This window comes from Nycticebus coucang, chromosome 18 (assembly GCF_027406575.1).
Source record: "Nycticebus coucang isolate mNycCou1 chromosome 18, mNycCou1.pri, whole genome shotgun sequence".
Taxonomy (NCBI): Eukaryota; Metazoa; Chordata; class Mammalia; order Primates; family Lorisidae; genus Nycticebus; species Nycticebus coucang.
In genome coordinates this window covers 54860037-54883970 of record NC_069797.1, presented here as the reverse complement: position 1 = coordinate 54883970, position 23934 = coordinate 54860037, and the positions used below count along the sequence as shown (strand labels likewise).

The window sequence follows — 23934 nt, the reverse complement described above, 5'->3', positions numbered from 1 at the left end:
TCTGTCTCTAAATAAAAATATATAAATTATCCATTTAAGACTTATGAAATAGAAAAAAAAGACTTATGAAATATTTAATTCTTGCATTTTGGGGATGACAAGGATGCAATGCTCAACTACTTTTGCATGACCTGGAGTAAATGCACTTTTTTTTTTTTTTAAATCTGACTGCTTGGTATCTGGAAAACATAAACTTTTTAAACTGAAAAATGTTGCTAAATCAAAGGCTAAGTGCTGGACTTCTTTTTTTTTTTTTTTAGACAGAGTCTCACTTTGTTGCCTCAGTAGAGTGCTGTGCTGTCATTATAGGTGTGAGCCACTGAGCCCGGCCTTTATTTATATATATATACACTTTATTTTTTAGAGTAATTTTGTTCACAGCAATTTAAGGAGTGGTACAGAGATTTCTCGTATTCCACTACTCCAAACGTCAGAATCTTACCAGCATCTCCTACTAACATGGTGCATTTGTTACAATTGATGAACCTACATTGACACATCATTATCACCCAAAACTCATGATGTACATTAGGGTTCCATCTTTTCAAAATTTTGTTTATTATTATTATTTATAAAGACAGGGTCCCACTCTGTCACTCAAGCTGGAGTATAGTGTCATTATCATAGCTCACTGCAGTCTCAAATTTCTGGGCTCAAGGGATCCTTTTGTCTCAGCCTCCCAAAGTGCTGGGACTACAGGCATGAGCCACCCTGCCCAGACACATTAGGATTCACTCTCGGTGTTGTACATTCTATGGGTTTTGACAAATGTATAATGACATGTATCCACTATTATGTTATCATACAAAGTATTTTAACTCCGCCCCACCCCCACCCCGCCAATTCTCTATACCTTCTCCATAGTTTTGCCTTCTCCAAAATGTCACATTGGAATCATACAATGTGCAGCCCTTTCAGATGGGCTTCTTTCAATTAGTAACACACATTTAAATGTCTCCTATGTCCTTTTTAAATTTTATTTTAACTTTTTTTCTTTCAGAGATGGGATCTCTGCACAGGCTAGGCTTGGACTCCTAGCCTCAAAGGATCTTCCTGCTTCCCAAAGTGCTAGGATTACAGGCATGCGCCATGGCACCAGGCCCTCCATGTCTTCTCATGGCTTGATAACTCATTTCTTTTTAGCCCTGAATACTATTCCATTGTCTGTGTTCACCACTGTTCATCCATCTACCTACGGAAGGAAATCTTGGTTGCTTTTGGCAATTATGAATAAAGCTTGTATAAACATCCACGTGCAGGTTTTTATGTGGACGTAGGTTTGAATTGACTTGAGTAAATACCAAGAAATATAACTACTGAATCATGTGGTAAGAGTATGTTTAGTTTTATAAAAACTCTGAAACTGTCTTCCAAAGTGGCTGTGCCATTTTGCATTCTCATCAGCAATGAATGAGAGTTCCTGTTGCTCCACATCCTTGTCAACATTTGGCACTGTCAGTATTTTGGATTTTTGCCATTTTAATAGGTGTGTAGTGGTATCTCATTGCAGTTTAAAACTGTGCATTTCCCTAATGACATATGATATTGATCACCTTCATGTGCTTCCTTGTCCATTTGTATATCTTCTTTGGTGATGTGTCCAGGTCTTTGACCCATTTTTAAATTAGGTGATATGTTTTCTTATTGTGGAGTTTTAAGAGTTCTTTCTACATTTTGGATAATAGTACTTTATCAGATATGTTTTTTGCAAATATATTCTCCCCAGATTATAACTTGTTGGCCTTAATTTTTTTTTTTTTTTTTTTGTAGAGACAGAGTCTCACCTTATCGCCCTCGGTAGAGTGCCGTGGCATCACACAGCTCACAGCAACCTCCAAATCCTTGGGCTTAGGCAATTCTCCTGCCTCAGCCTCCCGAGTAGCTGGGACTACAGGCACCCGCCACAAGGCCCGGCTATTTTTTTGTTGCAGTTTGGCCGGGGCTGGGTTTGAACCTGCCACCCTCGGCATATGGGGCCAGCGCCCTACCCGCTGAGCCACAGGTGCCGCCCGGCCTTAATTTTTTAAAACAATTAAAACCGGGTGGCGCCTGTGGTTCAGTCGGTAAGGCGCTGGCCCCATATACCGAGGGTGGCGGGTTCAAACCCGGCCCCGGCCAAACTGCAACCAAAAAAATAGCCGGGCATTGTGGTGGGCGCCTGTAGTCCCAGCTACTCGGGAGGCTGAGGCAAGAGACTCGCTTAAGCCCAGGAGTTGGAGGTTGCTGTGAGCTGTGTGAGGCCACGGCACTCTACCGAGGGCCATAAAGTGAGACTCTGTCTCTACAAAAAAAAAAAAAAAAAACAAACAATTAAAACCACTTTGCAGGCCAGGCGAGGTGGCTCACACCTGTAATCCTAGCACTTTGCGAGGCCATGATGGGCAGACTGCTTAAGCTCAGGAGTTTGAGACCAGCCTGAGCAAGAGTAAGACCCCATCTCTAAAAATATCCAGGTGGTGTGGTGGGCACCTATGGTCCCAGCTACTGAGGAGGCTGAGACAAGAGGATCACTTGAGTCCAGGAATTTGAGGTTGCTGTGAGCGATGATGCCATAACACTCTACCATGGGTGACAAAGTGAGACTCTGACTCAAAACAAACAAACAAAAAAACCCTACTTTATAGAATTCCCATTATAATGCTAAAAGTTAAGTTCAAATAATTCAATCATAAAATATGAACTATGCAGTTAAAATGATTGCAAGTTGGGGTTGAGCCTGCTTCAGAGGCTGAGAGCCAATAGCCAGTCCCTTCACATCTGAATTCACACTATCTCAGGGTTTCCTTGTATAGCTAGCTGCCTGGAGCTTAATGCAATATAAGAGGAAATCAAATCAGAACTATGTATTTCTAAAAACTAATGGGGGATAAGAGGACTTCTTTTGAAAGGAGGTCAGGAAAAGATTTTGGGGAAAGGAGATAATGCTTACTCACTGCTATGCTATTTGTCCCTCTGCCTTGTAATTTCCCAGACAGAGATCTGAACTGGCTTAGATATTTAAATACTTATTTATTGCCTACTTTCAATTTTTGATGACCCTCAGTTAAAAATATCCAAAACTACTTTCCAACCCTTCTTCATCTCTTCCATTTGTGGTATAGTAAAATACAACCGGCATATTTGAAATATTTTTTCTAATAATACAAATTATATAGACGTGATAGAGAGAGCCTGGAAAACTCAGAAATGCACTTAATAAAAAAGAACTTAAATCTCCCTTAATCGTGCTGCGCAAAAATAGCTACTGCTGACATATTAACAGCATCATCCCTTCCAGTCTTTTATATACTTATATATACATTTTTTCCTCTTAAAATAGTATAATACTGTACATATTATTTTATAGTTTGCTTTTTAATATAGCACTTTCCCAGACAAAATTTGACATGATCCATATATAATAACACAAACTGGCTGCATGCCAGGATGCTGGGGTGGAAAACCTTGGGAAAGACATTTACCTCCTTGGGCCTTGGGGCCCTTGTCTAAAAAATGAAAACATTTTTTTCCTAACCCTAAAAGCCATTCTCCTGCAAAAGCTTGTTTTTCAAGGAAATCTTGTCATTGTTTTGTGAACTAAAATAAAATCTTAAGCCCCTTCCCCCCATGGCTGGGTAACTGAACCTCCACTAGGCCAACGGGATACTCTAAAACTGAGTTGTTCGTCATGAGAAAGGAGATCAGACACATCTCATCATGTGCCCCGGACTTTTTAGAGATGTCTTTTGTGACTCATGAACAGGCCTAAGGCTATCCAAGGCTTGCCTGCAGGTCCTCAATATATATGTATCAAACCACTTGAGTCTGGTCATATGTCCTGTTTGTCTCTGATTAACAGATCCTTATCTTTTTTTTTTTTTTTTCTTTTGTAGAGACAGAGTCTCACTTTATGGCCCTCAGTAGAGTGCCGTGGCCTCACACAGCTCACAGCAACCTCCAACTCCTGGGCTTAAGCGATTCTCTTGCCTCAGCCTCCCGAGTAGCTGGGACTACAGGCGCCCGCCACAACATCCGGCTATTTTTTGGTTGCAGTTCGGCCAGGGCCGGGTTTGAACCCGCCACCCTCGGTGTATGGGGCCGGCGCCTTACGGACTGAGCCACAGGCGCCGCCCAACAGATCCTTATCTTAACTCAGTATTCCTTTTCACTGACTTCTGGTCTATTAGACAGAGCCTAACTCTTTCAACTAGAGAATCTTTAATCCCACCTATAACCTGTGAGCCACCACTCCGAGATGTCTCACCTTTGGGAGCCAAACCAATGTATGCCTTCCATGTATTGATTTATGACTTTTCCTATAATTCCTCCATTCCTGAAATGTATAAAACCAAATTGTAACCCCACCACAAGGAGTCCACTTGCCTGAGGGCTCTTGGGTGTGGCTCTGGGTCATGGTCCTCAAATTTGCCTCAGTATAAACTTCTTTAAATTATTTTACAGGGTATAGCTTCTTTTCGGTCGACAGCGTTATATCCTATGGACTCTGTGCAACAGCCCCAAGTTCCACATATCCCTAGTTTGTACATATTTTTCGTTTTTTTTTTTTTTTTTTTTGTAGAGACAGATTCTCACTGTACTGCCCTTGGGTAGAGTGCCGTGACGTCACACGGCTCACAGCAACCTCTAACTTCTGGGCTTAGGCGATTCTCCTGCCTCAGCCTCCCGAGCAGCTGGGACTACAGGCGCCCGTCACAACGCCCAGCTATTTTTTTGTAGAGATAGAGTCTCACTTTATGGCCCTCGGTAGAGTGCCGTGGCCTCACACAGCTCACAGCAACCTCCAACTCCTGGGCTTAAGCGATTCTCTTGCCTCAGCCTCCCGAGTAGCTGGGACTACAGGTGCCCGCCACAACGCCCGGCTATTTTTTGGTTGCAGTTTGGCCGGGGCCGAGTTTGAACCCACCACCCTCGGCATATGGGGCCAGCGCCCTACTCACTGAGCCACAGGCGCTGCCCCATATTTTTCATTTTTGTTAGTATATTTTTCTAACTGCTGTATGAAAATTGCTTGAATCTGCCTTATTATTTTTGCTCACAATTTTTGTGATTCAGCTGACCAGTCTTTAATAATAAAGAGTAAAAGGAAAATACCCATCTTTTTAATTAAAAACAAGAAGTACCCCCCCAAAAGCCAAATAAACATTAATTGTTGGGCTTTTCTCTTTGTAGTTAAAGAAAGAAATACACTGGCGGCGCCTGTGTCTCAGTGAGTAGAGCGCCGGCTTCATATGCCAAGGGTGGCAGGTTCAAACCCGGCCCTGGCCAAAACTGCAACAAAACATAGCCAGGCATTGTGGCAGGCGCCTGTAGTCCCAGCTACTGGGGAGGCTGAGGCAAGAGAACAGACTAAGCCCAGGAGCTGGAGGTTGCTGTGAGCTGTGTGACGCCACGGCCCTCTACTGAGGGTGATAAAGTGAGACTCTCTCTCTAAAAAAAAAAAAAGAAAGAAAGAAATACACAAAAGTATAGGATCAAATCACTGTATTTCAATTCATTCAGGCAAACAATTATGATTTAGTGGGAAGAAAAGGTAACAAAATTAAGGACCACAATAAAGTAACATCAAAAGAAGATGAGAAATATCTCAGAAAGATAGACTAGGATTTGGAAGCTTGAAAGAAGCTAAACTAGAAAGGAAATTACTTTTTCTAAAGAAGGGAAGCTGTAAGTGGATGGAATTGTTTCCAGTTACATATATAAAAGATATTAAGTCAAATGTGTTTGTCAAGAACCAACAGGACATTTCTTAAGTTGTCGTTAGATTAATTTAGACATTAAAAAGCTGTTAAGGGATGAGAAACCAGAAGGCAAAATGTACCAAAAATGAAAAATGTGTTTACCTTTTGTATAGGAACTGAAGCAGATATCATATCTGCTCTTTTATCCTTTCTTTTTTTTAACTTTTTTTTTTTTTTTTTTTTGCAGTTTTTGGCCAAGGCTGGGTTTGAACCCGCCACCTCTGGCATATGGGGCTGGCGCCCTATCCCTTTGAGCCACCTGCTTGCCGCCCTAAACTTTTTTTTTTTTTTTATTGCCCTTGGTAGAGTGCCATGGTGTCACAACTTACAGCAACCTTCAACTCCTGGGCTCAGGCAATTCTCTTGCCTCAGCCACCAGAGAAGCTGGGACTACAGGTGCCCGCCACAATGCCCGGCTATTTTTTTTGTTGTTGCAGTTTGGCCAGGGCCAGGTTTGAACCCACCACCCTTGGTATATGGGACAAGCATCTTACCCACTGAGCCACAGGCACCACCCTCTTTTTTTTAATTATTATTATTTTTTTTGAGACAGAATCTCACTTTGTTGCTCTAGGAAGAGTGCTGTGGCATCATAGCTCACAGCAACCTCAAACTCTTGGGCTCAAGCAATCCCCTTGCCTTAGCCTTCCAAGTAGCTGGGACTATAGGTGCCCACCACAATGCCCACCAATTTTTATTTTTTTATTTTATTTTTTTTTTTTTTTGTAGAGACAGGGTCTCACTTTTATGGCCCTCGGTAGAGCGCCGTGGCCTCACACAGCTCACAGCAACCTCCAACTCATGGGCTTAAGCGATTCTCTTGCCTCAGCCTCCCGAGTAGCTGGGACTACAGGCGCCCGCCACAACGTCCAGCTATTTTTTGGTTGCAGTTTGGCCGGGGCTAGGTTTGAACCCGTCACCCTCGGTATATGGGGCTGGCGCCCTACCGACTGAGCCACAGGCGCCGCCCCATGCCCACCAATTTTTAGAAACAAGGTCTCACTCTGGCTCAGACTGGTCTCCAGCTCTTCAGCTCAGATGATCCATATCCACCCACTTCAGCCTCCCAGAGTGCTAGGATTACAGGTCTGAGCCACCACACTAGCCTTCAATCTTATGTAATAATAGAATCCACTCTTTTTTTTTTTGAGCCTCAAGCTATCACCCTGGGTAGGGTGCCATTCTCTTGCCTCAGCCTCCCAAGTAGCTGGGACTACAGGGGCCCGCCACAACACGCTGCTATTTTTTGGTTGTAATTGTCATTGTTTGGCAGGGCCGGGCTAGATTCGATCCCGCCAGCTCTAATGTATATGGCTGGCACCTTAGCCACTTGAGCTATAGGTGCCAAGCCAGAATCCACTACTTTTTAGCTGGGAATAGGACCTTACAAAATATTTCCCAGTTAGAAGCAATCATGTGACTATTTTAAAAAGTAGCTTTTTAATGTCTAAATTTAATTTAATTTAATTTGGGGGATCAACTAAAACACCACCATGGGTATATGTGGGTATATGTGTGTTTGGGGATTGGGGGGAGATGTTACCAAACCAACTAACCCATCTCTAAGTTGAGACTAAGTTATTGCCTTCAAAGACCTCACAATCTAACAGATAAGTAAGTCTTGCATGTAATTAACCACAATTGAGGCAGAATTAAGTGCCCATAGAGTAGTACCAGCAAAGAAAGAAGAGTTCAAAAGAGGAAAAACATATCTCGTTATAGGGATTTTTTTTGTGTGTGTGTGGTTTTTGGCCGAGGCTGGGTTTGAACCCACCACCTCCAGCATATGGGACTGGCGCCCTATCCCTTTGAGCCACAGGCGCCGCCCAGGGATTTTTTTTTTTTTTTAAGACAGAGTCTCCCTTTGTTGCCCAGGCTAGAAACCATGGCATCAGCCTAGGTCACAGCAACCTGAAACTCCTAGATTTAAGCGATCCTCCTGCCTCAGCCTCTCGAGTATCTGGGACTACAGGTGCCCACCACAACACTGGGCTAATTTTTTCTATTTTTAGTAGAGATGGGGTCTTGCTCTTATTCAGGCTGGTTTCAAACTCCTGAGCTCAAGGGATCCTCCTGCCTCAGCCTCCCAGAGTGCTAGGATTACAGGTGCGAGCCACCGCACTCAGCCTCATGATAGGGATTTTAAAAGGTTTAAGATTCTTTGAGGAGGTGACCTGTGAAACATCTAAGGCAGTATGTCCTAAGTTTTAGTATGGATCTCATTGAAATGCAGACTCTGATTCACTAAGTCTGAGGTGGTATCTCAGTTTCTACATTTCTAACAAGCTCTCAGGAGCTTGGTCGAGGAACCTCTATTACAGAAGCAAAGGCTTAACAGAGTATTTTAGGATGTGGAAGTGTGGAGTTAGAAAAGAGCTTTCTAAGCAGACAAACAATACTACCAGGGTGAACAGTGGGGGATTCAGTTTCAGGGAAATAAGGAGATTTGGGGGAAAATAAGGCTGGAAGACCTAAAATGCAGCCACATAGAGACAGGCTTGAAGAACAAGCTTATGTTTAATTAGAGGCAATACAGCAGTGATTTTCAACCAGTGTGCATGCAGCACGCTGGTATGCGGAGAGAGGATCTTAGGTGTGCTGAGAAAGATTTTAAAGATTATTAATCAAATTATTTTCAAAAGAAGTTCAGCCAGGCACGGTGGCTCACACCTATAATCCTAGCACTCTGGGAGGCCGAGGCAGGTGGATTGCCTGAGCTCATAGGTTCGTAACCTGTCTGAGCAAGAAAGAGCAAGACCCTGTCTCTAAAAATTAGCCGGGTGTTGTGGTGGGCACCTCCAGCTACTCTGGAGGCTGAGGCAAGAAAACTGCTTGAGACCAAGAGTTTGAGATTGCTATGAGCTATGACGCCAGGGTACTCTACCAAGGGCAACAAAACAAGACAGAGTCTCAAAAAAAAGAAGTTCAAAGACATAAGTATATTCTTGTTTTTTTACTCTTTTTTAAAATCAACATAATTTATGTGTGCCACAGAAGTTTAACTATAGGTTCAGGTGTGCCATGAGACAAAAAAGATTGAAAAACACTGCAACAGGGCGGCGCCTGTGGCTCAGTAGGTAGGACGCCGGCCCCATATACCGAGGGTGGTGGGTTCAAACCCGGCCCCGGCCAAACTGCAACCAAAAAATAGACGGGTGTTGTGGCGGGCGCCTGTAGTCCCAGCTACTCGGGAGGCTGAGGCAAGAGAATCGCTTAAGCCCAGGAGTTGGAGGTTGCTGTGAGCTGTGTGAGGCCACGGCACTCTACAGAGGGCCATAAAGTGAGACTCTGTCTCTACAAAAAAAAAAGAAAAACACTGCAACAGTCATTAAAGGCTTTGGGTCAAGGGGATGATATAATCAGTAACTGAAATCCTCACATAGATCCCATTAATAAAGCAATGTAACAAATCAACAAATATTTGGGGTTAGTTATGCTGAGCTTATCAACAAATATCTCTTCAATTTCACCTGCTGTTTATGAAAAAAAAAAAAAAAATTAGGTTCAAGGCCTTGGAAGTGGCCTGTATAAGCAGGAAGCCCTGAAGCTTAAGTATCCATAACCTGATGGTAGTTCTGTCTCTCTCTGTATCAATTGTTCTTTTCTATGTGAAGTATACAAAAGAGATATAAGACATCTCAAGAGTTTCATAGCATCACTTAGAAGAGAAAGCATACTTATTGAAAAAACAAGCTTTATGCAGGGTATGAATCTTTTTTTCTTTTTTTAGAGACAAGAGTCTCAAGCTGTCACCCTTGGTAGAGTGCCATGGCATCTCAGCTCACAGCAACCTCAAACTCTTGGGCTTAAGGGATTCTCTTGTCTCAGCCTCCCAAGTAGCTGGGACTACAGATGCCCACTACAACGCCCAGCTATTTTTTGGTTGCAGTTGTCATTGTTGTTTAGCTGGCCCGGGCTGGGTTCAAATCCGCCACCTTCAGTGTATGTGAAGCTACTCACTGAGCTACAGGCACTGAGACCAACTTCTCATTCTGAAAGCATCCTGTTTGAGGATTCTGTGACTCCCACCTCTCCTGGACTTCCTCAATTTACTTTAGTAACTACTCCTTTTCAGTCTCCTCTGAGAGATTGTGTTCCGTTTCCCAATCTCTGAATGTTGACAATTCCTCTAAATCATTAACCCTTTATCGCCAGCCCAAAGATCTTCCTTCCTCCAATCTCTAGATTTGTAAATTCAACTGCTTCCTTGACATCTCCACTTGGATGTCTGGACGACATCTTAAAACCTACTACTCGCAAAATTAAACTCTTTTTTTCTTCTTTTTAAAGGGAGGAGAGAGAAGAGAAGGCAATGGAAGAAAAGGGAAGGGAAAAGAAGCGGGGGAAATTAAACTTTTAATTTTCCATTAGAAAATATTCCTGCCCACTTGCATATCTCAATACACAGGATTAACTTCCACCCACTTATTAGTCAGAAACCCAAGAATCTTCCCTATCTCTTTCCTTCCCCTTCCCATCCATCAGCAAATTCAGTTACTCTATCCCCATAATACAGGCATATCTCAAATTCATCTCTCCAGAGGTCGTCCTGCAACAATATCCTCACCTTCCACTCCTAGTTTCATAAAAGATCTCCTCACCTTCGACTCCTAGTTTCATAAAAGTCAGAGCAATCTTTTAATAATGTAAATTAGATCATATTAATCTCTGCTTAAAATTCTTCCATGGCTTCCAATGACACTTTAACTAAAATCTAAATTCTCACCTCTTCAAAGGGACCTCGATGACCAATCCCTCTAAAATAGCTCCCCAGCCCAACACCGTTATTCTCTGTTGCCTTATTTCCCCCTCTTAACACTGCTCTCACCATCTGCAGACAATTGGTCTGTTTATTCTATCTTCTCCAGTAGACTAATAAACTCCACTAAGCAGGAAACTTCTATGTTTTGTTCTCTGTTGTATCCTTAGGGACTATTCCAATGTCTGGCCCAAAAGCAGGCGTCGATAAATAATGAATGAATGAGAATTTAGTCTTCAAGAAGGGAGGGCATAACTAGAAAGTTCTGTCTTGGACTCCATCTTAAGAGAGCCCAAGGCACTTATCTTCCTTTGATTCTAAACAGATAGGTTTAAAAAGGAATGTTTAGAGCTTTTTTTCCAACAGATGTTTCGATGAAAGATTCTGTAACTTACTCTACCAGTGTGGCAGTTGGGGAACCGGCTCAAGACAAAGTGAAAGGAAAGAAAGTGAAGCAGACGTGCGGCTAGCCGGTTCCGGCTCTGGGACTGAACCCTCCCCTCCCTCCAACTGTAACGGCTCCAGCCCCTTCCGGCCTTCAACTTGTGGTGAAGGGTGTCTGTGGTTTTGTTTAGAGAGCAGACTTCGTCCTCATTGATTATTCATGAGGAGGTGGGCACTAAAGTAGTCGGCGCACTTGCTATTCATGAGGGGGAGGAGCCTCTTTCCCGAGGGGCCTCCTGGGAAGATTTATAAAATATTCACGAGGGAGGCAGGCACTACGAAGCCGAGGTTTCTTACTATTCATGAGGGGGGCGGAGCTTCCCCCCGCTGGGACTCCTGGGAGGATTCTAAAATATTCCTGAGGCCACAGGAGCGCCTGGGCGGCGGGAACGCTGCCCGGGAGCCGGCGGAAAGACCTTGAGAAGATACTTTACTTTTAAACACTAAGAAACTTGAGGATGGTGGGGTAAAACGACTAAATCCCATTTTCCTGTGACTCTTTGGCCGGAAAACTATCAAAATCTGTGGTAAAAAGCGGGCGTTTTCGTCCCCAATACTTTCTTGAGATAATTTCATCTTTTCATAGACTGAAAGGGTTAAAAATTGCACCACCAGGTGGTTTGATTCTCATATTGACTAATTTGTCTTTTAGGTCTCCCTCGTTTGCCTCTTTGAGATATTTCGGGCTAATACAGAAGCCGAGGGGTCTCTTCAAAGGATTTTGTATTGCTTTTTCCTCTGAAAGGGAGGAAGAAAGTTCCGCCAATAGGGCCCTCAAAACCGAATTTCCCACGCGTCAGGATTAGTGGGACGGAACGGGGGCGGGGCACTGTGATGCCTATTTTAGAGGCAACTAGAAATCATTTGGGGTTACACCCTTTACGGTTTTCAGGAAAGTCCCTGTGTCCCCGGCAAAACGGTCTGGTCTGAGAGGAAAGTAAGGAATTGTAAGGGAAGACTTGAGTTTTAAAATAATGTGGGCCCAAGTTATTTTTAATTCCCTTAAAGGTTTAGTGGACACACTGAAGTCCCCCCACAGTGTGTCAGTGAGTTTTTGAAAAGCTCACAGACCCCACCCAAATCCCACTTTACACAAGTCCTCGGAGAAACAGGACAAATCCTAGGCCAGATTTATATTGTATTGTAGTTAAAATGCTTTAAAACGCCTACTGTGAAAGTTAAAAACAATTGCATGGATAAAATAAACTACAATTCTTCTTGGTAGAATTATAGCATTACACGCAGTGGATAAAATAAACTAGGATTCTTCTTCTTGGTAGAATTATAGAATTACACGCAGTCACTGAGATATGTGTCCTTGTAGAAGTATATTTATTGGCATGGAAAGAGAATTCATTGAAAAAGCAGATTACAAAATAGTATGACTAGTCATCTCCTTTTTTTGTAAAAAAAATAGTAAATGTGTAAAATTCTGTGGAGTGATACAAACCAAAGTGTTTATAAGTGGATTTAATTTTCTCCGTTTTGTGTAGCTGTATTTTGTACGCTTTTGGACAAGTTATTTGTGTAATTTTAATGATTATTTTAAAAATATTTAATTTAAAAATTTACTGAGTGCTGAGGCAAAGCAATGCAGTAATGGTTTGAAAGGAGGTTCAGGTTATGTTTTTCACTAAACACTAAGTTTCTTTGTCCTGTTTTCAAATGTATAACAAATTTTAAATTGATGTAAGTTGACATGTAACCTTTTACACTTGATCTTAGCCAAAAGGCTGAGAAGCGATTGACATGTAACCTTTTAATATGAACAGGTAACAATGTGACATTAGCAATTTTGTATGGAAAGGAGAAATTTTATTTTGGCAGATAGATTTGTAACTGATGAAATGTCTTAGTTGTTACTTCAGAAACAAGGAAATTTACATTGAAATTATAGCTATTCTTGTACAGAGGGTACCAAAAAATGTATGTACATTTTAAGAGATGTTATCTATGTATTACTTTTCAAAGTTGAATTGAAAGTACTGTTACTGGCTTGGGGCCCATAGCTCAGTGAGTGGGACATCAGCCACATACACTGAGGCTGGCAGGTTTGAGCCCAGCCTGGGCCTGCTAAACAACAATGACAATTGCAACCAAAAAATAGCTGGGCATTGTGGCAGGCACCAATAGTCCAGCTACTTGGGAGGCTGAGGCAAAAGAATCACTTAAGCCCAAGTGTTGGAGGTTGCTGTGAGCTGTGACGCCAGAGCACTCTACCAAGGCTGACACAGTGGGCTCTGTCTCAAAAAAAAAGGGGCGGCGCCTGTGGCTCAGTGAGCAGGGCGCCGGCCCCCATATGGCAAGGGTGGCGGGTTCAAACCCAGCCCCGGCCAAACTGCAACAAAAAAATAGTCTGGCGTTGTGGCGGGGCACCTGTAGTCCCAGCTACTCGGGAGGCTGAGGCAGGAGAATCGCCTAAGCCCAAGAGTTGGAGGTTGTGTGAGCTGTGTGATGCCACGGCACTCTACCGAGGGCAATAAAGTGAAACTCTGTCTCTACAAAAAAAAAAAAAAAAAGTACTGTTACTGGTCAAGTGTACCTGGGTATGCAGTGCACATCCATTTTACCTGCAAGTCATACATATTTGGGGAATGACCAATTTACTTCCAACAAGATCTCTTAAAATGTGTATAATTTTTTTTTTGGCACCTCTGATATATGTGTGTGGGTACATATATATGTGGACACAAAGATATTTCCTGAACTGAAGCAATAAAGTGATATACATCACTGTGTGTGATATGTATTTTTTAGAATTATTATTTAGTAGAAGTAAATCCGTGATTTTAATAAGTTATATTTAATAAGTTTCCTTTCATTTTGAAATCAAGTTAAGACATATTAGTCACTATTATTAACAATAAGTGGAATTGAGGAATGAAGTATTACTATTCATCTATTTATTCTAGTCTTACTAATTTTATAAAAACTTTTTTTTGAGACAAAGTCTCACTTCGTCTTTTGATGCCTCTGTGGCATCACAGCTCACAGCAACCTCCAGCTCTGGGGCTTAGAAGATTCTCTTGCCTCAGCCTCCTGAGTAGCTGGGACTATAGGCACCTGCCACAACGCCAGCTATTTTTTTGTTGCAGGTTGGCCGGGGCCGGGTTCAAACCCGCCACTCTGAGTATATGGGGCCAGGACCCTATTCACTGAGCCATAGGTGCCGCCCTATTTTATAAGACTTTAATTTCACTGCTTAGTTGTGCACTATACAGCACATGATTGGTAATATAATATAACCTACTTGATCTATTAGAGCTAGTAAATTTACATTACTCTAAACTTAGTCTCTTTTTTATCTCTTTGTTTTTATTGTTTCAAACAAAAGAACATGTCAATACTCAGTTTTTAAGAAACAGAAAAACATTGTGGTGGGCACCTGTAGTCCCAGCTACTTGGGAGGTTGAGGCAAGAGAATCACTTAAGCCCAAGAGTTGGAGGTAGCTGTGAACAGTGATGTTACAACACTCTACTGAGGGCAATATAGTGAGACTCTGTCTCAAAAAAAAAAAAAAGAAAAAAATAGAAAAACATTACTATGAATTTTTAAATCTACATTAATGCCTTGATTTTAGAAACTAAAGAGTATAAAAGCAACTCAATACTCATTGACAGATATTATCCAATATTTCATATTATTTTTATTTTTGTGTTAAATCTTTTGTTTTTTTTTCTATTTGCATTTTTCTTTCTTAGAATGCATCTCATCCCAATACATGTCTCATTTCCTATTAAAACTCTTTATCTAGACTATTTGGCCAGGAGATAAAGGATTTTAAAATCTTTCAAATGGGGCAGCACCTGTGGCTCAAAGGAGCAGGGTGCCGACCCGGTATGCTGAAGGTGATGGGTTCCAACCCAGCCCTGGCCAAAAAACACACACACAAAAATTTTTTTTTCAAGTGATACTGAGATGAATAAATAAGACTCTATTGGTGGGAACTCTGTAAATTGGCCATCATATTAAAACTTATGTAAATAGGGAGAGACAGCTATTGTGCTTTGCCCATAATAGTATCAACCTCTTCATTAAAAATGAATAAGCTGGGCTTGGTGGTTCATGCCTGTAATCCCAGTGTTTTGAGAAGCTGAGGCAGAAGATCACTTGAGCCTGGGAGTTTGAAGTTGCAGTGAGCTATGATCATGCCACTTGTACTCCATCCCTGGCAACAGAGTGAGACTCTATCTTAAATAAGTAAAAATAAATAAATAAGCAAAGCAAATAAAAACCAACTCTATATTTCTTTAATTTCCCTTCTTACACATTGTTTTTCTAACCAGGATAAATTCATGAGATAAGAACAAGGATGGCATCCAGAATAAATACCAGTTTCACTTTGATTCCCAACCAGAAATGTAGACGTAGTAATCGTCGATCCTGCTATTTTTCCAACACCCTTGGCTCAGACTCTCATCACTTAACAGCACTTGGAAATTTTAAAGCTTTACCATTGGAAATATTCCAAATAATTTTAAGATATTTGTCAGGTGAGGTTTGACAATTGTGAATGGACTACATAAGGCACTAGAATATTTTAATTTTTCCCAAGAACTAGTTTGTCACTATAGGCCCTACTAAAATGTTAATAACATTAACATTAAGGTTTTTTTCTAAAGTTTCATCATTGTCAGGTAAGGGATACAATGAGAGAGCACAATACTCAGACTCTTTAAAACATACCTTTAATGATATTGACTTGGTAACTTGATCATTATAGCTTAACATGTTTCTAATTCATTGAGAAATGAATTTAAAACAATATTAAGATTTTTCTCTTTTTTCCACTTTATTATTATTATTAACTTATATGTTAATGTAATATACTAATAGTGACATTTTTTGCATTTAAACCATTTATTCCTATTTTTTTTTCTTTTGATAGTGAAGGATGTCAGTATGCTAAGCATGGTGTCCAAAACATTCAGCCAGCACATTATTAATTATATCTCAACCTCATCAGGAAGCAAAAGACTTTTGCTACAAGATTTTCATAACCTTGAGCTGCCTGTCAGGAGACAAGACTTTACTATACTGGAACACTACAGATCTCTAGGTAATTTATGTAATGAAAATTGCAACATGTAAAGAACTATACTTAATTAAGAGGAATTTATTATAAATTCTATAAGACCAGTGGGAAATGAAATATTTTCTAAAATGTGCCTGTTTCTATGATGTTTCTATTCTTCAATTCTATTCTATACTTGACCAAAACAATTTTTTAGAGTATCTTTAATTAAAGATGAGAAAATGCACTTTTTTTTTTTGAGACAGAGTCTCACTATGTTGCCCTCAGTAGAGTGATGTGGCATCATAGCTCACAGCAACCTCAAACTATTGGGCTTAAGCGATTCTCTTGCCTCAGCCTCCCAAGTAGCTGGGATTACAGGCACCCACCACAATGCCTGGCTATTTTATTGTTGCAATCGTCATTGTTGTTTTAGCTGGCCTGGGCCAGGTTGAAACCTGCCAGCTTCGGTGTACATGGCTGGGGCCCTACCCACTGAACTGCAGGCACCGCCAAAAGAAAATGCACTTTAATGTGAAGTTTTAGTCTTTGTAATTTCATGAAGATAAAATGTCACTTATGCTTATTGTCTAGGTGGCTTACCAGTTTAGAAAATTAATGTATTTTCTATGCTTCACTTCCTATAGAACTAATGAGTTTCATTTCTCTATCTCTTTTCTTTTTCAACCATAATCTAGTTCTTAAAAATAGAAAAGAAATAGCCGGGCGTTGTGGCAGGCGCCTGTAGTCCCAGCTGCTCGGGAGGCTGAGGCAGGAGAATCGCGTAAGCCCAAGAGTTAGAGGTTGCTGTGAGCCGTGTGACGCCACGGCACTCTACCTGAGGGCGGTACAGTGACACTCTGTCTCTACAAAAAAAAAAAAAAAATAGAAAAGAAATTTAAACATGTTACTGTGGAAGACTATTTTTTATCCAAAACTATGGGTTTGTTTTAAGTCTGCTACACATTTACTAATAAATTATGCTATCATTAAATTGACCTTATCAAAGAAGATTCTGTATAATCTTTCTTCCCTTGATTTATAATCATTTATATCTTTTACCCCATTCATCAATTTCATTCTAAGAGTACTCAAACTCTTGGGCTTAAGCAATTCTCTTGCCTCAGCCTCCCAAGTAGCTGGGACTACAGGCACCTGCCACAATGCCCAGCTATTTTTTTTTGTTGTTGTTGTTGCAGTTGTCATTGTTGTTTAACAGGCCTAGGCCAGGCTTGAACCTGCCAGCCTCAGTGTATGTGGCTGACGCCCTAACCACTGAGCTATAGGCAGCAAGCCAAAATTCTAATATTGATTTGACTAATGACACCAATTTAATTATGACACCACTTTACGGTTAACCAAAGCATGGTAATAAAACCAAAATATTAAGATGATGTTGTGATTTAAATTAATTAAGTGAATATTACCTTTTAGGCCAGGTGGTGGCTCACACCTATAATCCTAGCACTCTGGGAGGCCAAGGCAGGAAGATTGCCCTGAGATTACTGGTTCCAGACCAGCCTGAGCAAGAATGAGACCCTGATCTCTAAAAATCTAAAAATAGCCAGGCGTTGTGGCGAGCACATGTAGTCTCAGCTACTTGGGAGGCTGAGGCAAGAAAATCCCTTAAGCCCAAGAGTTTGAAGTTGTTGTAAGCTGTGCCACCACTGCACTCTGCCAAGGGTGACAAAGTGAAACTCTGTCTCAAGAAAACAAAAAAAGATACTGCCTTTTAGTAATCTAGGGATGCCTAGCTTTAAGATAATAAAATAAGACTACATAGATGTGGGAAAGACATCCTTACTACCCTGACAAGAGTACAGTCATTTTGGGAAACAGCTGGTGAGAAAAAAAGCAGGCCAGAAACCAAACTGTTTGATCACAGCAAACCCCTTCCCCACTCCCTGGAATTCTGCACAGCATTGTTCCAGAGAAACAACCGGACAGTAATTTTTACTCTGGCCTTAAGGGAGTAACTCCAAGATTCTCCCTTAGTGCAAAAATTAGTCCCTCTGCAAAAGGGATGACTACCTCTAGGGAACCCCCTCCCACATTCCAACTCTACTGATAAGGGAAAATAAAAGCCTATGGAGACTAACTGTGTGAAAGCTGACCTGGGTCCTGGTTAGACTCCATTTTGCGTTTCCTCTTTTTCTGCTAAATAAAGCCTTTCCAATCCGTGGACTGGCCTCTTTCCCTTCTGACAGTCTCTCCCCCCCCCACACTGTACCCTGTAAATATGTAAATATATTAAAGTATTTTGACAGTTACCTATGTCTTTAATAAGACCAAATGAAAGGCATATAATCTGATTATGTAAATATATTAATATTTGTAATATGTAAATATATTAATGTATTTATGTAAATATATTAAAGTATTTTGACAGTTACCTATGTCTTTAATAAGACCAAATGAAAGGCATGTAATCTGATTACAGTATTGTTAGTTTCAATATTTATGATTAGGCTTAGTAAATCCTGTGACCAAGTATGGCAGTTGCTTTTTGCTACTTCTCATTGTAAATGTCTTTTTTTTTTTTTTTGAGACAGAGTCTTACTTTGTTGCCCTCAGTAGAGTGCTCTTGCCTTACAGCTCACAGCAACCTTAAACTCTTGGGTTCAAGTGATTCTCTTGCCTCAAGCTCCTAAGTAGAATACCTTTGACTATGGCACTATAGGCACTGGCCACAATGCCCAGCTATTTTTAGAGATGGGGTCTCACTCTTGCTCAGGCTGGTCTCGAACTCCTAAACTCAAGCAATCCACCTGCCTAGGCCTCCCAGAGTGATAGCAGTAAATATCTTTTTTCAAACATCAATGGTTGCAGGGGAAGTGGTACCTGAATTTTTTCCTCCGTGACCAAATCTCAGTTGCTTAAACAAAGTATTAAGACAATGATGAGGAAAATTCAGCCTAAAAATATAAGTATATATTGATCTTTATAGCTAACTCTTAAAAATGTTTTTATTTATGTTATGATTTCAGTCCTCCATTTAATTTTAATGTAGACACCTGGCTTATGACTGATTTTTTTTTTTTTTAGAGACAAGAGTCTCACTTTCTTTCCCTCAGTAGAGTGCTGTGGCATCACAGCTCACAGCAACCTCCAGATCTTGGTCTTAGGCGATTCTCTTGCCTCAGCCTCCCGAGTAGCTGGGACTACAGGCACCTGCCACAACGCCCGGCTATTTTTGTTGCAGTTGCCACTGCTGTTTTAGCTGGCTGGGGCCAGGTTCAACCCCGCCACCCTCCGTATATGGGGCCGGTGCCCTACCCACTGAGCAACAGGTGCCACCCATGATTGATTCTTTTATGTTTGATATACTTACCATTTTCTCATGTTCCCATTCCTATCTGATCTGTTCTTGTTTTAAGATACTAAAATAACATTTTCCTGTGCTCTGAAGATTATAAATTTTAATTTGCTTCTTCATATAAAACAGAGCAGATGGCCAGTGTGTGAAGAACATTATATCTGACTCTATTTTAGTGGGGAAAAATTTAAAGAAGCTGGTCTCTAAAGAGTATAGTACAGCACCTGTGTTTAAAAAAAAAACGTCAGCCAGTATTGGGTTTTATCATAAATTGCAATCCTTCAAAATAGGAGTTTTATATAAGAAAAGACAACCAACTTATGATACATGCTTGCGATTCCTCAGCTATGATATGCCATGGGACTGGATGCCAAAGCATGAAAGGAGAATTTAGCCTAAAAACGAACACTGAAAAAAAATTTTTTAATACAAAAATAAGGTGGGGTTATGTTTAGAACTCAATTCTGTTCATGTGTTAACCAAACATAGCACCATCTAAAAATAAATTAGATTCCCATAGATTCTTTAGTTATTAAAAAAGTAAATACAGAAAAGATGAAGGCTGAAGATTCATGACATTCAGGTGTATATTTTCCTAGCACATATAATATCTTATTTTTAGATTGAGGACATTTGCCCTTATAGGAATGTTAATAATGTATTGCCATTTTAGGAAAACAGAATACTTAAGGTTAAAGGAAACAAATCAAAACACTTCCTGTCACTGTAGCTCAAGTTACATATCTCACTGAGAAATTGACGGGATTTTTTCTTTGTTAAGTATTTGAACACAAAATCCTCTACATTCTTAACATGCAAGCTCCATAAAAGGATATATTTGGGGCGGCGCCGGATCTAACCTCTGAAGTTTTTCTTTTTTTTTTTTTCTTTTTTTTGAGACAGAGTCTCACTATGTCGCCCTTGGTAGAGTACTGTGGCGTCACAGCTCACAGCACCCACAAACTCCTAGGCTCAAGTGATTCTCTTGCCTCAGCCTCCCAAGTAGCTGGGACTACCAACGCCCACCACAATGCTCAGCTATGTATTTTTTTGTTGCAGTTGTCATTGTTGTCTAGCAGGCCTGGAATGGGTTCAAACCCCCCAGCCTGGATCTATGTGGCCGGTGCCCTACCCACGAGCTATGGGCACCGCCCTAACCTCTGAAGTTTTAAGTCTTATGACTAAATTTTTGTATTTGGAGGGGGAATACAAAATCTCTTCTCATTCTTTCTATGTTTTACATTAACTCTTAAAACTTTTTTTGTGGACATGAGGTTAATTTCAAGAGATATTGGAATCTGTTTCCTATGGAATAAAGACAAAATAAAATTTCCTTAGTGTATCTTTATGTCTTATTATTATATATTTTTTTACTCTAAATACTTTTCCACGTATGTCCCATAGTATCAATTTTTTAAATTTTTGCAAGATTTTATACTGAAGCCTCTTAGATAAACATCAGAGTCACTGGGTAAATACCATGTAAGTGTTTTGCACCCGTCTTCCTAAACTTTATCTTAAAAAACACATCCAGGGGTGGCACCTGTACTGCAGTGGGTAGGGCACCAGCCACATGCACCAGGGCTGGTGGGTTCGAACCCAGCTAGAGCCTGCTTAAAAAAAAAAAAAAAAAATAGGGCGGCGCCTGTGGCTCAGTGAGTAGGGCGCCGGCCCCATATACCGAGGGTGGCGGGTTCAAACCCGGCCCCGGCTAAACTGCAATCAAAAAATAGCTGGGCGTTGTGGCGGGCGCCTGTAGTCCCAGCTACTCGGGAGGCTGAGGCAGGAGAATCGCTTAAGCCCAGGAGTTGGAGGTTGCTGTGAGCTGTGTGAGGCCACGGCACTCTACCGAGGGCGATAAAGTGAAACTCTGTCTCTACAAAAAAAAAAAAAAAAAAAAAAATAGCCAGGCGTTGTGGCGGACACCTGTAGTCCAAGCTACTCAGTAGACTGAGGCAAGAGAATCACTTGAGCCCAGGAGTTTGAGGTTGCTATGAGCTGTGACACCATGGTACTCTACTGAAGGCAACATAGACTCTGTCTCAATTAAAAAAAAAAGCAAAACATCAGTCTATTGTCCACTGTAATATACCATACTTGACTTTCAGGAAACATTATGCTGTACTCTATTGAAATTCTTAAATTAACTGCATTATTATTTTTTCTTGTGTCTTTTTACTTTCTTAGGTCTACTATTTAAAAGATGCACGTTGCTGCTACCTACCAAGGAAAGACTAAAGTATATTCACAAGATACTAACAGAAGTAAGATCATACTTCTGAATTAGTTCACAATTTTAATTTCCAGTAAAAGTATTTTGTTATTACTGTCTTACAATCATTTTAAATCTGTCCTTAACTAGTAGAATATCATGAATTAGCACTAAAAATATGATATATGATAACTTCATACTTTACCAAGTACTTAGAGATTATATAACACCAAAATTTAGTAGAATAGTCTTCTATTTATTATAAAATAGTTTTTGTATATATCTAAGCACATGGCAGGAGCATAAAAAAAACTAAGCACATCAGTCAAGATTATTATGTTTCTCAAGGTCTAAAGTATCTACCCCACAGAGAACTCCTAAAGAACTTTTAAAGTGATGATTTAGACATTAATTAAAGTGAAATAAATTTCTGAATGTTAAAATTGTATCATTTAAGGCCAGCCACAGTAGTTCATGGCTGTAATACTAGCACTCTGGGAGGCTGAAGCATTTGGCTTGCTTGAGTTCACAAGTTTGAGACCAGCCTGAGCAAGAGCAAAACCCCATCTCTAAAAATACCCAGACGTTGTGGAGACTGCCTGTAGTCCCAGCTAATTGGGAGGTTGAGGCAAGAGAATCACTTGAGCCCAAGAGTTTGAGGTTGCTGTGAGCTATGACACCAAAGCACTCTACCAAGGATGACAAAGTGAGACACTGTCTAAAAAATAAATAAATAAATAAAATTAGATCATTTAAATGTACAAATGCATGTGAAAAAAAAATTTTTTTTAGAGTTGTCACCCTCTGTAGAGTGCTGGGCCATCACAGCTCACAGCAACCTCCAGCTCTTGGGCTTAGGTGATTCTCTTGCCTCAGCCTCCAGAGTAGCTGGGACCACAGGTGCCCACCATAACACCCAGCTATTTTTTTGTTGCAGTTTGGCCAGGGCCGGGTTTGAACCCACCACCCTTGGTATATGGGGCCAGTGTCCTACTTACTGAGCCACAGGTGCCACCCATGTGAAATTATGGTAATAGATAAAATGGCACACCTTTTGGCTGGGCACGGTGGCTCACGCCTATTATCCTAGCACTCTGGGAGGGCAAGGCAGGTGGATTGCCTGAGCTCACAGGTTTGAGACCAGCCTGAGCCAGAGTGAGACCCCCATCTCTAAAAATAGCCAAGCCTTGTGACAGGCACCTATAGTCCCAGCTACTTGGGAGGCTAAGGCAAGAGAATGCTTGAGCCCAGGAGTTTGAGGTTGCTGTGAGCTATGCCACAATGGCACTCTACCAAGGGCAACAAAGTGAGACTCTGTCTCAAAAAAAAAGTTACCACATGTGGATAAATGTATATAAAATTAAGGCCAAGCCTTAATTTTAGGCTTGTGGCTAATGCCTAAAGTGGCTTATGCCTAAAATTTCAGCACTTCATGAAACTGAGGTGGAAGGATCACTTGAGGCCAGGAGTTTGAGATCAGCCTCACAGCAAGACCTCATCTCTAAAAGAAAAATAAATAAATGAAAATTAGCTGTACGTGGTGGCGCTTTTTTGTAGCCCCAGCTACTTGTACTTGGTGGGCTAAGACAGGAGGATCGGTTGACCTAGGAGCTCCAGTCTGTGTGAATCGCCTGAGCCCAAGAGTTTGAGGTTGCTGTGAGCTATGACACTAGGGCCTCTGCAAGGGTGACTTAGTGAGACTCTGTCTCAAAAAAAAAAAAAAAAGTGACAAATCTTTTATGATAGTAAATTTAGATATGAGTATCAATGCATTGGGGCATAATATCTATTACAAAGACTGAGTTGGGCAGTGCCTGTGGCTCAAAGGAGTAGGGCGCTGGCCCCATATACCAGAGGTGGTGGGTTCAAACCCGGCCCCGGCCAAAAACTGCAAAAAATTAAAAAGACCGAGTTTTACTGTACAAATACAAACATATGTCCGACTCTGACAGTTCAGTTCTATACTTAGTAATATGCAAACTTTTTGATACACTCATTTTTTCATGTCAATATTTGCATTGAGTTTTAGTCTATATTATTGCAGCAGCTTTCCAGATGATCTTCCTGCCATCCATTTTATTACTCTCCAAAGCACTCCGAATGCTGTATTAAAGTTATTCTTTCTAAGCCGGGCATGGTAGCTCACACATGTTATCTTAGCACTTTAGGAGGCTGAGGCAGGGGTACTATTGGAGCTCAGGAGTTCAAGACCAGCCTGAGCAACAGTGAGACCTTGTCTCTACTAAAAATTGAAAAACTAGCCAGTCATTGTGGAGGTTGCTGTGAGCTATGACACTATGGCACTCTATTCAGGGCAACAAAGTGAGAGTCTATCTCAAAAAAAAAAGTTACTCTTCCTAAAGCTTCACTTTTATCCAGATAACTTTCTTACTCAGAAATCTTTTAATGGCTACTCAGTTTTAGCAAGATAAGTCCAAAGTCTGGTTTTT

At 40.9% G+C, this 23934-nt stretch overlaps 1 protein-coding gene and 1 non-coding gene across 2 annotated transcripts in view; one reads left to right on the top strand and one right to left on the bottom strand.

The window, feature by feature from the left end:
* The first annotated feature begins 11338 nt into the window (after positions 1–11338).
* Positions 11339–23934, top strand: part of FBXO47 (F-box protein 47) — a 35411-nt gene continuing 22815 nt past the window's right edge. Inside the window, exons 1-4 of the mRNA XM_053569438.1 lie at positions 11339–11468; positions 15229–15435; positions 15831–16001; positions 21460–21536. Coding sequence (XP_053425413.1) covers positions 15255–15435; positions 15831–16001; positions 21460–21536 — 429 coding nt within the window. The 5' untranslated portion in view covers positions 11339–11468; positions 15229–15254. The remainder of the gene's footprint in view (positions 11469–15228; positions 15436–15830; positions 16002–21459; positions 21537–23934) is intronic.
* On the bottom strand, positions 12503–12686 carry LOC128571293 (U2 spliceosomal RNA). The gene has a single exon (XR_008375730.1). It is a non-coding gene; the product is annotated as a U2 spliceosomal RNA (small nuclear RNA).